The sequence below is a fragment of the Plutella xylostella genome, chromosome 10 (assembly GCF_932276165.1).
Source record: "Plutella xylostella chromosome 10, ilPluXylo3.1, whole genome shotgun sequence".
NCBI lineage: Eukaryota > Metazoa > Arthropoda > Insecta > Lepidoptera > Plutellidae > Plutella > Plutella xylostella.
In genome coordinates, this window is record NC_063990.1 from 3,051,033 (window position 1) to 3,064,656 (window position 13,624).

General features: G+C 36.6%; 1 protein-coding gene across 1 annotated transcript in view; it reads right to left on the reverse strand.

Moving 5' to 3' along the window:
• Positions 1 to 13,624, reverse strand: part of LOC105390349 — a 63,609-nt gene that overhangs the window by 40,107 nt on the left and 9,878 nt on the right. Inside the window, exon 2 of the mRNA XM_011561637.3 lies at positions 8,537 to 8,839. Coding sequence (XP_011559939.3) covers positions 8,537 to 8,839 — 303 coding nt within the window. The remainder of the gene's footprint in view (positions 1 to 8,536; positions 8,840 to 13,624) is intronic.

Genomic DNA, 13,624 nt, shown 5'->3' on the forward strand with positions numbered 1-13,624 from the left:
AGAGCTTATCATTTATCTTGCTATTTTTACTCACCCAATAAATCTTCCCAAAAATATTTCGCAATACTTCAGCGTTCACCGAAAAGACAGTTTTACGGCGAAACATAACGAACTCTGCGTGGAACGGCGTGTCGTAAACACCGGCTCTCGGCCACCACGAGAATTGTGACTCGACTTGTGCCGAATACTAAAACGAGCATAGAATGTATTGTTTATGAAAGTTAACTGTGATGGAATTAAGAGTAAATAGATATTACTTAAAAATGCGTTTAAATATCCAAAGTACACGGTTTTCACAGGGGACTCTTGACAAACATTAGTTGAGCTTAAATCTATTACTGTCGTGTTTTATCATTAAAAAACATTAGAAATTGTAGATCTTATCTCTATGTATACAGGGTGTTGCAAAAAGGATATTCTAAGCCGAAAGGGGGCGACTCAGGGGGTCATCCTGAATAACCTTTGTTCTACAAGTTTTGAAAATTCACGAAAAAAATATTTCCTTTTCCATAGAAACTTTGTTGGTCTCCTGACTTTTTTACTATGGAGAACGTTTTTTTTTGTAAATTTCTAAAACCTGTAGAACAAAAGATGTTCAGAATGACCCCTGATTCACCCCCTTTCGGCTTAGTATACCTTTCGTAGACCCCCGTAAGAAGGCGCTGCGTCGTTGCCCAGCAGACGAAAACAACACAGGCCAGTTAAATATAAACAGAACTTTTGTGTATAGTTAATAATAAATAGTTTATACTTATCTAGTGTTCAATTGCATAGCATATTGCATATTCGCGGAAAGAATTTAGACCACACAAATAAATCATCCAACACAATTTTGTTTTTATTTGTGGGAGGCCTACGAACGCGCTACGCGACTACAGCTACGAGAAGTCGTAGCATCGGGCTACGAAATTGCGTAGTAATTTCGTAGCTTAGCTCGTAGCATTTCCCGTAGGCAGTGAATATTATTATACAGTTTTATAACTTAGTGAATGAAGTAATTTGCTTCGGCTTGTTAGCTTAGGAAGCTTTTATGGCAGCACTTCAAAGGCTAGTGAACAAATTACACGCCCTCGTAGAGTTTTCTTAGAACTTTTAAATCGAGATGCGAATTTTAATGACACACTTAAAAAGGTTTAAAATTACTATATTTATTACCTTATTTTCATTTACACGTCTAACATACATTTATTTCATCAGAACACCAAGCGCAACTCATCTCACGAAATCCATCTCAATAAAATCCGCATAGCTCATTTCTCAATCAGGTCGTTTTTTTGTGTCATCAAGGGTGATGATGGAGAGGTTCTTGGGGAGACATTGCAGCGGCCGATCCTGGCAGAGCGCCAGGGGGGCTACTCTACCGTCAGAAAAAACTAACGAACGAACACTGTCTTGCAATCGATACCTTTAAAGTCACGAGAAAGAGTTGTCGCTAGCTCAGCAGGGTTGTGAAACTTCGTTGTTGGTAAGGTAGAGTGAGCCCCCAGTGCGGACTGCGATCATTGCTAGTTGACGTACAGTCGGAGTGGAACCACGACTCTGATTATTTCCATCCCGGCGCGAGGACTGTATTCTGAGCGATCTGGGTTTTAGCACCGTTCGGTAACTTTATTGGCATTTAGGGCGGTTTTTAGCTTTTCCCTTTTACAACAGTTTGTATTACAGGATAAGCAATTCGAAAGGTCTATCATTATCGGACTATTAGCAAGACCAACACCAAAAAATATTTAATACTTATCCTTTATCTTTAGACTAACGTAACTACTATTGCAGAGGTATGCGTAAAGTATTATGCCCCCTGTCCTATAAAACGGAAAAGCTCGTGTCTGTATAAAGTAAAGGCGTATATCAACCAAATAGTTTTTTTACTCCATGACTTTCTTATAAATAGTTATTTGGGTGCACTACTCGCACTGCGGGAAGGGAACAGAATAAGGCCGTATAAAAAGCGCTGCATCGCTGAATTAATTTGGAGATAGTTTGAATGTCGCGATTTATTATTATAATGCGATTGCATTTTGCATATTCTCATTGGAATAACGTAATTTTTTACATTTCTTATTCTGTATCAGTAATACAGATAATTCTGTGTACTAACATAGAAATAAGGGCTATTGTTACTAACAACAACAATGGGTTATTTTTGTAATTATGAAAAATTACCTGAAATAAATGTATTTATTATTATTATTAATACTTAGATCATCTAAGTAGACATACATAATATCTGGTTGTTTGTTATAAATTTTCCAGACGACCGAATGGCGTAGTGGTTAGTGTCCCCGACTACTGAGCCGAAGGTCCCGGGTCCGATTCCCGGATGGGGCAGATAACACAGATATTTGTTCTCGGGTCTTGGATGTGCCCGTAAAGTGGCAATAGGCTCGCCCCCTTTTACATTGGGACTAACATAAACACTCGCGAGTGTTTATATCAATATATATATATATATATATATATATATAGTATTTTAAAGGTGATCTTATAAAAAAACATATTTGATTCGATGTTTTATATATATATATTGATATAAACACTCATACATATATATATATATATATAAAATACTATGACAGCCGAACCAATTAAAGCTTTAATACCCATACATTAATACCCAGGGAACTTTTGCGCATCTAAGGAAAAATACACTTAGGTACCTAAGAGTATTACTGGATTTACAGTACAGTACTAGCGCCACTGAATATAAAATGATAATCTTTTACCTGCTCTCCAATTTTCAAACGACATAAAAAGCAGAAGGTTATAATTTCGATAGTATGACATGTAAGTATGTTTTTTAGAAATACCTACCAGTCTAAATTCAACATTATTAATATCAAACTTTGCCTTGGAGATCGACAAATTTCCATGATTTGTGCAATTCAAATCTAGTGTTTCGAATTACATTGATACTATTTCAAAATATTATTTAAAATATTATGTATATGATCATTTATACGAATGTCTCGAAAATTCACAAACATGTCGAAATGTTCAATTCAATAAACGATGCAAGTAATCATAATTCAAAACTCAATATAAATTAACAATAATAATAAATTGGCTACATTAATCCATTTGTAATCCTGATTCACGAATATTTTCGTTAAATTTTAACTACTTATTTAATCATTACAGCCCCGAGAATTAAAGTTTTAATCACATGGAGGAAATTAAGCGTAAAATGAAAACAGGGAACAAGCCAGTGATATTAAAAACAAACAACAAAATGTGAATAAAGTGCAGAATAGTTGCCACGAGAGGGCGCCATTGTTGCGTAGAGGACACTCGGAGGTGTAGTTCAGTAAAATTCACGGGCACAATCAAGTCCTAAATAAATAAAAACGAGGGCAAATGTGGCAAGTTATGAAAAGTATACTTTAGTATACAAAGTCCTTGACTTTAATACACGACGTGCAATGAAAAAAGTTCCAGCTGCCATTGACGTTCCATATGTCACTGGAACAAGTATGTGTTAAATTGTTTAAAATGGTTTAAAAGCTTTCTTGTCTGTTGGTCACAGATACCAAGGCTGGAAGGTGTTGCACTGAAGGAGGAAGGAGGGACTACTAAATAATAGACTCCTTTCTTGCATCAGTAAGAGTAAATGTAAATATAGTATGGATGTACCATTTGGCTGTGACAGGCAGGGTTATCCGGGGAAATTCATAAACAGAGTTGACGACAAGCCATTGTTCGACCATGTCTCAATATTTAAACTCAGCATAATTTTCGCAACGATATTTTGATATGATCTAGATGGATTGTCAGTGCCAACGAGCTCTTATTTTGAATTAGCTCGGTTTCAAGATTTGTGACTTTATTCATTGGTAGGTACAATGGTTGTCATTGGTTGAACTTAAAACGGTTTGACAGTAAAGAATATACGGACTGTTTTTTGCTTTGTACGTGACATCTTGTTCGTATATTGTTAATCTAAGAGTTAACCCTATAAACTGTGCAGTGACAGAATAGCGGCCCTGTAATAACATGCATGTCCCAGCTCCGCGTAATTAGCTCGCGGCTCAAAGCCAACAGATAAATTTTAGACACCAGCCAGCAGTCACCCACAGCTGACTTAGCTTTGGGATTCTCTCTTGCACTAAAAGTTTATAATAAATGCAGTTCGAAAAGAATATAAAGATTAGACTGATTGATTATTGTGCCTTTTTTGTGTGTAGGAACCGAATTATAGCATATACTTTTAACATTTCATAAATTTACATTCTTTGGCGTTGTGGTAAAATTTACCTTCAATTGTAAAAGTAAAAAAATAAAAGATTTTATTTTTCAAAACAATAGAAATTCAACGTGGGAATAAAGTGTATTATAAGATTACAGTACTTCATTTTCGTGAAGTGGATTACGATCACACTTCTGTGCTATGTCAAACTAACCAACTATCAATCTTTAAAATAATGAATAGGTGGTTTGCAAAGTAGACTGTAACAACTGTGCAAAAAAAAAATATACCTACTAACTACACTCACGGGCTTAGAGTAACTCACGGGCAATGAAAAAGTGCCACTCACAAAACTGTCTCAGTGGAACCTTTTCATTGCCCGTGAGTAAAAATAATATAAATACAACTTTGTTTTGGTATATAATTACTTAAAATGTAACAAAACTGTTGGATGGTTTTAATTTTAACTGCACACTGCACAGTTGAAACTTTGAAATTAAACTGCAGTTGGATTCAGTTTAAAATACAGCTATTCTCGCACTTAGTACTTATTTGTGTTTCATTAAAGCTAAATGGAAATTTTACAAATGTTCCAAAGTTACTTTGAATAAACTGCAGCCTCACGTGTCTATGTAGGTACTAGCAGACGCCACAGTGCTTCTCGCTTTTCACTGACTTTCATTACTTATGTTATATATGTACCTATACATAGATAGAAGAACCTTGAATCAATATTCAAGACAATCTGAATCTAATCAGTAGGTAGTACCTTCTCCAACAGCCAATATAATTATATCAGGAAATATTGAACATTTCATCGATATCAAAACGCTAACCAAAAACATCATTTTCCCCGTCTCTAGTTTATCGAGTCGTGGCTATTATGCTCTTTGTTGTACGAACCGACGACGCTGCACCATCGCCGCTATGCAGCTTTAATTACTTTTGACTCAGTGCAGCCTGAAATGCACATCATCAAGCGATTCTGACTACGTTAATGCGTGAATAATGACAACGACACCCGCATAATGACAACACGCAGCCGTCGCGTCTGCAACCGCGCTCTCCCACAGACCTCGCCGATAAACTTCAATATTTAATGCTACCAAATGGAAATATGCAAATCAATGCACGAATATTTTAGACTAACCACTTTTTGCCTGTGAATCTGAACCTTGTCGAATTTACGAACAGATTTCGTAACTAATTCATTCCTTTGGCTACTGTATTTTTTTGCCAAAAACATTTAAATTTCAGCTGTTTTGTTGTTTGCTCTCGAGTGTGTTTCATTTCCTCCGACTGTCGATTCCCCGCGGAGAAGTCCTGATGAGATTGCGGGTGTTCATCTTAATACGTGCGACACAGAGGCTATTATCCTTTGTTTATCGCCTGGGGCCTACCATTGTGGCGAGGACGTCATTAAAATTTAATAAAGGCTGATTCAATTTGCAGTAGGCTGGGTTCAACTGTTTAACGGCCATGTGTTTATTGCATGACGCATTGCGTTTTAGTTTTAGCTGAATTTTACGACACTTTGCAAGCCTTCCCAAACCTTAACATCGCTGGTTCAGATCCGGCTCGAAGGACCACTAGACCACTAGCTAAGAATTTCCGTAAATACTGATATTTTACACACAGTTTATGTAATTGTGTAGTTGTTGTCGCCAAGCAAGTATAACCTGAGTTGATTACCCTCTATTAGCTCTTAGCGCCCTACAGTATTCATAGTTGACACACCAAATTGATTTCATTAATGTTGCAACACCGCTAACACTAGTTCACATACTACTACAAACGGGGCACTTTTTGGAAGTGTGATTTTACACAGAAAAGTTAGTTTTTATTATTTGGCTTGTTTATTACATCAGTTCTTAAATTTATTTAAAAAAATTATATAGTTTTAACTAAATTGAAATAAAAAGGTAAATAAAGGTTGTTTATCTTTGCCGAAGGTACCGGTGACACAAGTAATGCCTTAAATAATCTAATCTCCACTTCCTATAACGGCTCACCCACCATTTAGGGTTAATTAGGAAGGCAGCCTCGGCTAAATTAATGAACCGCCTTATCGTATTACCCTTTCTTACTCAGACTAGCTTTTGTCTACGTTTTAGGTAGGTAGAATGGTACATTTTTACGACCGCAGCATTCATAATTTAAAAGTACGATTAAATAAAATGTTTGTAGCTAGTTCTGTTGCTTCTATGGTTTAAAGAAATATAAATTTTTATATTTTATATATTTTTTGATACAATAATAATGTGAAGTAGAGTAGTAGTAGTAGTAGGTTCTTTATTGCAAACCGTATCACCGTACAGTAATTGTATGGGTTATGATGCAAAATAGCTTTGTATTCTATTCTCTCAACGCACCCTGCGCAGCCAGCTACTCTCTGGCTAATCCTTTCACCACGGTGACAAATACTAGTCCAGTTTCTGGTGAATAATATCTTTATATTTATCTTTATTGCAAAAAATAAAAGCGTATAAGGTGGGTAGGCCTGGTTCCTAAACGATGGCGACTTGTGTGTCGGGTTTGTCAAAAAGAAGAGGACAATAACTGAAGAAATAATTATATCGCTGGTCTCAAAGTGTCTCGGCCGGCGGTGGGGCGTGTGACTCTACATTATTATTACTTCGCCGCTCAAATTTAATAACAGCAGACACTCTAATCGAAAGTGCTCGCAAACTCTTTGAACCCACGTCCTTTGATCCGTTTTAGAGGAGTATTTTCTCAATAAAACTTACTGAAGATTTTGACCGATCCCGTGATCCCATTTTCATAACGGATACCTTTCATATGATAATGAGATCCATTAGTAATTACTATATTACAGACCACTAATGGATTGTTCATAGTAGTGTTCTTGAAATAACTTTATATTTATAGGTAGTTACTTAATTACTTTTTTGATCCACCAAAGAAAGGTAGAGTTTTTACCTGTTCGGCAAACTTGCACCAGTAATTGACCAGAAATTAGGCAAAATCGGTTTGGAGATAAGCGAGTTAAATTCACGCCTCGGTAATACTACGGCATTGCTCTGTGCGTGATCGCGCAATCCGGGGTCCAATTATTTTATTCGCTGCTCCCGAATTGATCCCATTTCTTGGGGCTCACTTAGTCTTACACAAGATTGCATTTGCGCGACTATTTTCGTACGTGCGATCGAAATTTCCGGAGCACTTTGCTCTTTAAAAGCGTTTTAGTTACATTAACTCCTCCCGTCTCAGATGAAAGTATACTAAGTATGTGCCTCCTGTGTGGATGTTCACATTTACGTAGCAATTACTCGGTTATTAAATTAAAGCCTCTCATGAAAATTTGCGGGACTTCACGATCGCTTCTAAGGTTCGAAATTTAAATATTAATTCTTACGTAGGCACACAAAAATACATTGAAAGTTCAACTGCTGAAATGAGTGTACATCCATCACCGGGTTTTTCAAGATGAATTTTGTGCAAACGGTCGAAATTGGGAACGCGTAGTTCAATAAAAGCAGCCATTACTTACAGAGTTTCGGCTCGGATCGAATGAAAGGTCGCCAGGTGAGTCCGCTGTAAGGTCTGTAAGCCTTAGAAATAGGATGAAATAGGATTACAGTTGATTTCTTTACATTGCCCCGTGCGCCGCTTAAGGATTTAACCGCACAACGCTTATAGACGTCAATGATTTAAGTGAATCTAAACTTTATTATCAGTAGAATTAGGTAGGTATTTATTGGTAATATACATCAGCTAAGACTAGGCTAGCTTTAATACTATTTGACCGTTATACCTATGTAACGAATGTATCCGGAAATAACGTCAAGATTATCTACATAATATGTCGGTTGTATACAATAAACTGACTGTAGGCTTCAAAAATATGCAGCTTTTTAGCTGAGCGAAGTAATTATATCACAGCCGCAGCGTTGCAAATTGCTTTACTGTCACATGAGAGAGATATTTTACAGGAAGAGCCCACTTCCGTCGCAGCTGTTCCTTTGCAGTACACTTAGCCTATTATATCACGAACAAAATGGTTTTCGCCAAGCAAAATATATTACGTTCTACGGCTTCCACCAAAGAGGATTTGACCCCGAGTTTGTAAATAAAATGTTTACGTAGCTCCACGTAACCTAGTGCCTCTTCTTTGTACGAACACTTAGGTACAGTACGTTTTGTTATTTTGTGAATGAGTTCTTTATCTTATCTTTAACATGTTATATGATTAGACATTGAAAATTGAAACGTAATCATGGACTTAGTTTTCTTTGAGTATTTTGAATATAGAAACCGTTAAAAACCAATTCCTAGACTACAGTTCATATCGCAAACAGTAGCAGTGTAAGTAATCAATAAATCAATACTTACGTGTACAATGCCTCGGTTCATCGGAAGAGTCTCCACAGTCGTTGCTGCCGTCACAGACTCGGTTCATGGGGATGCACCTCTTGTTCCCGCACTGGTACTCAGATATCCTGCACCTGGTCCCGTTAGCGTGGAGTACTGCCAAGATCTCCGGCTGAGGGATCTCGTTACTTTCACCATCTCTCTGGTATCCTGGTACTTTTCGGGGAACTTCATCTAAATTTTCTGGCGCGTCAGTGACCCGGTCGCAATCAGTCAGTGTTATTATCGAGAGAATCGCGACTGCTATTGCCAAGTTGCCGAAACCTGAAACAAGAGAATGATTCCGTTAAGAAAAAAATTCAATATGTAGATAACTATTTCGCATACTTACTAAAAATTCATAACCCCTCGTATATCAAAATTCTTTAATAAAGAGGTTGGAAAAAAGTGCACATCTTTCAAGCCACCTTATTTTATTAGGTTAGGTACCAGCGTATTTTAGAGGGAAATATTGATTGACTTAATTAGTAATAATAAAGCATTATTGTGTTTTTAAAAATAAATAAATAACCTTCTGTAATTTTACAAAAGTGTTGCCAAAGTAAATTAAAAAAAACATGTTTTTTATACCAGTTAAAAGTGCTTGATTGGTTACGAATAATCTATACTGAATATAACCTTACAGGTAAAAGGATTTGGCTCAATTAGCAATAAGAGAGGCTTTAGAGGTAACCCAAAGTAAACAGAGCTACTGGTGGGAGTAAACAGTTAATGTTTACTGAAGTTGATTGGAAATCTACGTGTCTTTGTTTTCTTTGTTTGCGTTCGCTAAAGTCAATAATAAACACTAGTAGATTGAACGAACGGAACAATACTTGTTGTTGCAAACTACATTTTGAACCAAAACTTTCACAACATCGAGTCATAACCAGATGGTAATAATATAATATCAATCAGCACTATCTTTGTGCAAAGAAATCAAATCTAATTATATATTTTGTATTGTCTGTAGTATGTCCCACAGCGATGCTACATATTCGTAGGTACCTTACTGACGATGTGTCATTATACTTTCCTCCATATTTAGAAGACATGGAAGTTTAGAAGGTTAGAATATCGGGTCAGCAAAGCGGTTATATTTTTGACACATTCTTTGAATATAGTCTTCATTCAAGGAAGACCTTTTTAATTATATTATGGTCTATAGTCAGTATTAAAGATCACCATACTTTGGCATCACTGCCGTGGGTATCTCTAGTAAATAATTATTTGAACCTAGATTTTATTCATAGTATAACAACACAGCTGTACTTTATGTACAATAGTAGTACACATTCTTGTCGTAAAACTTGATCCTTATTGGCACTAGAGTAACATAAAGTGACTGTATTAAGACGTTAAACAGAGGATTTTATTTTACTTCTGCCTTTATGGTGCCATCTAACTTTCATGTCATTGAAATCTTAGTTTGTAGCTAGAGCAGGCCCCATGATTAAAAATAACTACCTAGTAATGTATTTGGTATAACAAATAGTCTTCATAAAAATCCACCAAATTTTATTTATATTAGATGATGCAGGAATCAGCAGGAATGAGTGCCTTGTTTCACATAATAAGTGTCCTGACAGAACCATATTTGTAATTAAAATACATAATCGCTATTCATACCGTATGAATAGCGATTATGTACTACGGGACTTCATAATATAGGGTTACTGATGTACGGTAGTTATACGTCTAAAATAGAGAGGTGAACGCAGTTTTATCGCAATTTATTAATCGTATTATTACCTATAAACATAATGTATTCACTTCACCCACTGGCACCGTACTACCAAATGCGCGCTTGTAGCGTCAGTAAACAAACTGCAAGTTTCACACCTATCCCCCCCCCCCTACACCCCTCTCCCATCCAATCTAAGTATTCAAATGAAAGCTTCACAGACGCGGAAGCCACAAGACACGAAGGCGTGCTATCCGAAATAAATCCAACTAAGCGACTTGTAACAACGCGCTCTCGCATGCAGACTCCAATTTCCTTCAGCAAACTTATTATTCGATGCGGTTTCGCTCGCCTGGGCCAAATTAACTTACAGCGTACCTGTGCCTATTTGTATTCTAAACAAGTCATCAATATGGATGGCCGGTGTTGCAGTCGGCGGGGGCGATAGTTGCCGATCGGCCCGTGGCGAGGAACTCCATTTGGAATGCGTCCGGCCGACAACTCGGGAGGTAACAGCTTTGTAGCTGTTTTACAAATAAATAAAGTTGTTTATGGTGATTTTACTGTTCTTTACCTACGTTTTATTTTTAAATTATATTCGTTTTGTATGCAATAAAGAGTATTTATAAATAAATAAGATGCAATGTAAGTAACTACTATTTATGAAAAACTGAAAGACGAATTCGAATGCATGTATTTTTTTATCAAAACCTGAAATACTGCAAAAAAATGATTAATTTAATGAGTTAATAGGTACAAGTTTAGAACAGCCATAAAATTCTACTACCAAGATTTTCTCAGTGAGTACCTATACCTATGTGGATTAACTCGAGTATCATCCTAGAATTTGTATAGTTAGCCACAGTATAAGTGAAGCCTCAACGGTAAAAGACAAAGTATATTCCCTGTACAAATCTAGTTTGTTATTCCATTAAGCCCACTTACTTCCTCTGCCCGGGAGTATCGTGGTCCCTAATAAAGGCAAGTAGGTTAAGAAGAAACCTTCATGAAACTTTAAAGTTAGAAAACAGGCGTCTTGCTTTCTTGTGGTCACTAATATTTATTCGTAATAAATAATTCTTACCGTAGAGCTCCTTGGATGATGATTTATCTTAATGGGAGGTTTCGCCACAGATTAAAGGCATAAAATTGCTTTCAATATATATGGATAGATTGAATTGGATTTAAAAAAAAAAGACTTTAGTAAACATATTGAATTCCATGTCTACGCTATCTATAGTCAGATTTTTTATTTAGTTCGCTATGGAAATGTCCTCAGATAACGAAGTACTACGTAATATTGCGTATTGTTGCGATAGAATTTACGTACCTACTAATATAAAGTTATACCTACTTACTAACTTAAAAGTTGAAAGCGATACTCATAATTCATAATCCGTAGGTTTCTATGAAAGGAATAGAGTTTCAATACGAAAATATCATCAATCTTGTGGAAGCTTTCAAAGAGCTTGACATGTTTTTCATTTCATAAACAGATGTTCTGTCGAGAGTCGAGAACAACTTAATGATCAGTAGGTACTAATAATACATTAACTAATGCCAATGCCTAATAATAGTAAGTAACAATAAGTACAAAGTATGAAATAATGTCATGTTAATGTAATTTCCCAGTTGAGTAAATTTAGATAAGCACTAGATTTTCCCATTTAGACTAACGAATTTGTATTCTTTAATTTCTAAACCTACCGCAAGACGTCGCAAATTGATAAATGCGCATTTTTTTTTTGTCGTTATACTATCCTACAAAATGTTATTTACTTATAGACCTTTGTATTTTCCGGCGACATAATGTATAATATACATAATTATTAGTGATGTTGAATGATGTCCCCTTTACATCGACCCTTGTCAAGGGAGATGTGACAACCGCCGCCCGATAAGTCATTCACACCCGTCAGTGTATTTCTACTTGCAATTTTGAATGACATTTGGCATTATTTTATAAGATAATAAAACATTCCACAGGGTTAGCATGTGTATATGTTTTGATGGTAAGGCCCGAATTAACCATCCTAAATTTACACTCACAGGCAATCAAAAAGTTCCATTGAGAAAATCACTATATTACTCATAAACTGAAAAAACTGATTTAATGTGACGACCGAATGGCGTAGTGGTTAGTGACCTGACTACTGAGCCGATGGTCCCGGGTTCGATTCCCGGCTGGGGCAGATATTTGTTTAAACACAGATATTTGTTCTCGGTTCTTGGGTGTGCCCGTAAAATGGCAATAGGCCCGCCCCCTATTACATTGGGACTAACATAACACTCTGGCGAAAAGTGGGTGCAGCAATGCACCTCTGCCTACCCCGCAAGGGAGTACATTAGTACAAGGCGTGAGTGCGTGTGTGTGTGCGTGTGTGATTTAATGTCTCCTTTTGCAATATTTAATTACATTTAACGGCGCATCAGAATATTGCCAACTAAAAACGTAAATATTTGGTTGTAATTTCCTATTAAATTTGTAAGCATGTCTGCATTTTGTAAGTGGAACTGTTGCTTTGGACGTGAGTGTATTAATTACCTTTTTTTTAAATGAAATACTAGGAATATAAAACCTATCTAGATCCTTAACCTTTTTAATCGTGCTCACCGTAATCCTTTAAATTTAACCAACCCGTTACCAAGTGAAATTTTATATTAAATCTGTAATTAAAAGCCGAGTATACAATCGCGTTGAGTGAGGTTATTAATATTTCACCCAAAACAGGTGTACATTATTGATGCCTTGTTGCTAACCGTTTTAAGTCGGCGGTAAGGTTGGAAATAATAAAGTGAAATATTATTTTTTATCCAAACAAATAGCTCTGTTTATTTATGTACCTAAATACAATATAATAATTATGATTTTTTAAATTGGTTAAAATAATAAAATATTATTCATTTTTTTCTCCTGACGTACGACCGAATGGCGTAGTGGTTAGTGACCCTGACTACTGAGCCGATGGTCCCGGGTTCGATTCCCGGCTGGGGCAGATATTTGTTTAAACACAGATATTTGTTCTCAGGTCTTGGATGTGCCCGTAAAATGGCAATAGGCCCGCCCCCTATTACATTGGGACTAACATAACACTCTGGCGAAAAGTGGGTGCAGCAATGCACCTCTGCCTACCCCGCAAGGGAGTACATTAGTACAAGGCGTGAGTGCGTGTGTGAATCTCCTGACGTTTGCAGGTGTGAAACTGATAGACAATCTTTTATTTACACTACGTTTTTGACAGCACCTTTCACAAGTTGGAACTCAGCGGAATGCCAGTCTGCCTTTGTGTCCCGGGAACTCCCCGAAAGTACCTCTACACTGGAGGGTTACTCTATACTGAGGAAAAACGAACGAATACGAGCTGTCGTGCAATCGGCAACGAGAT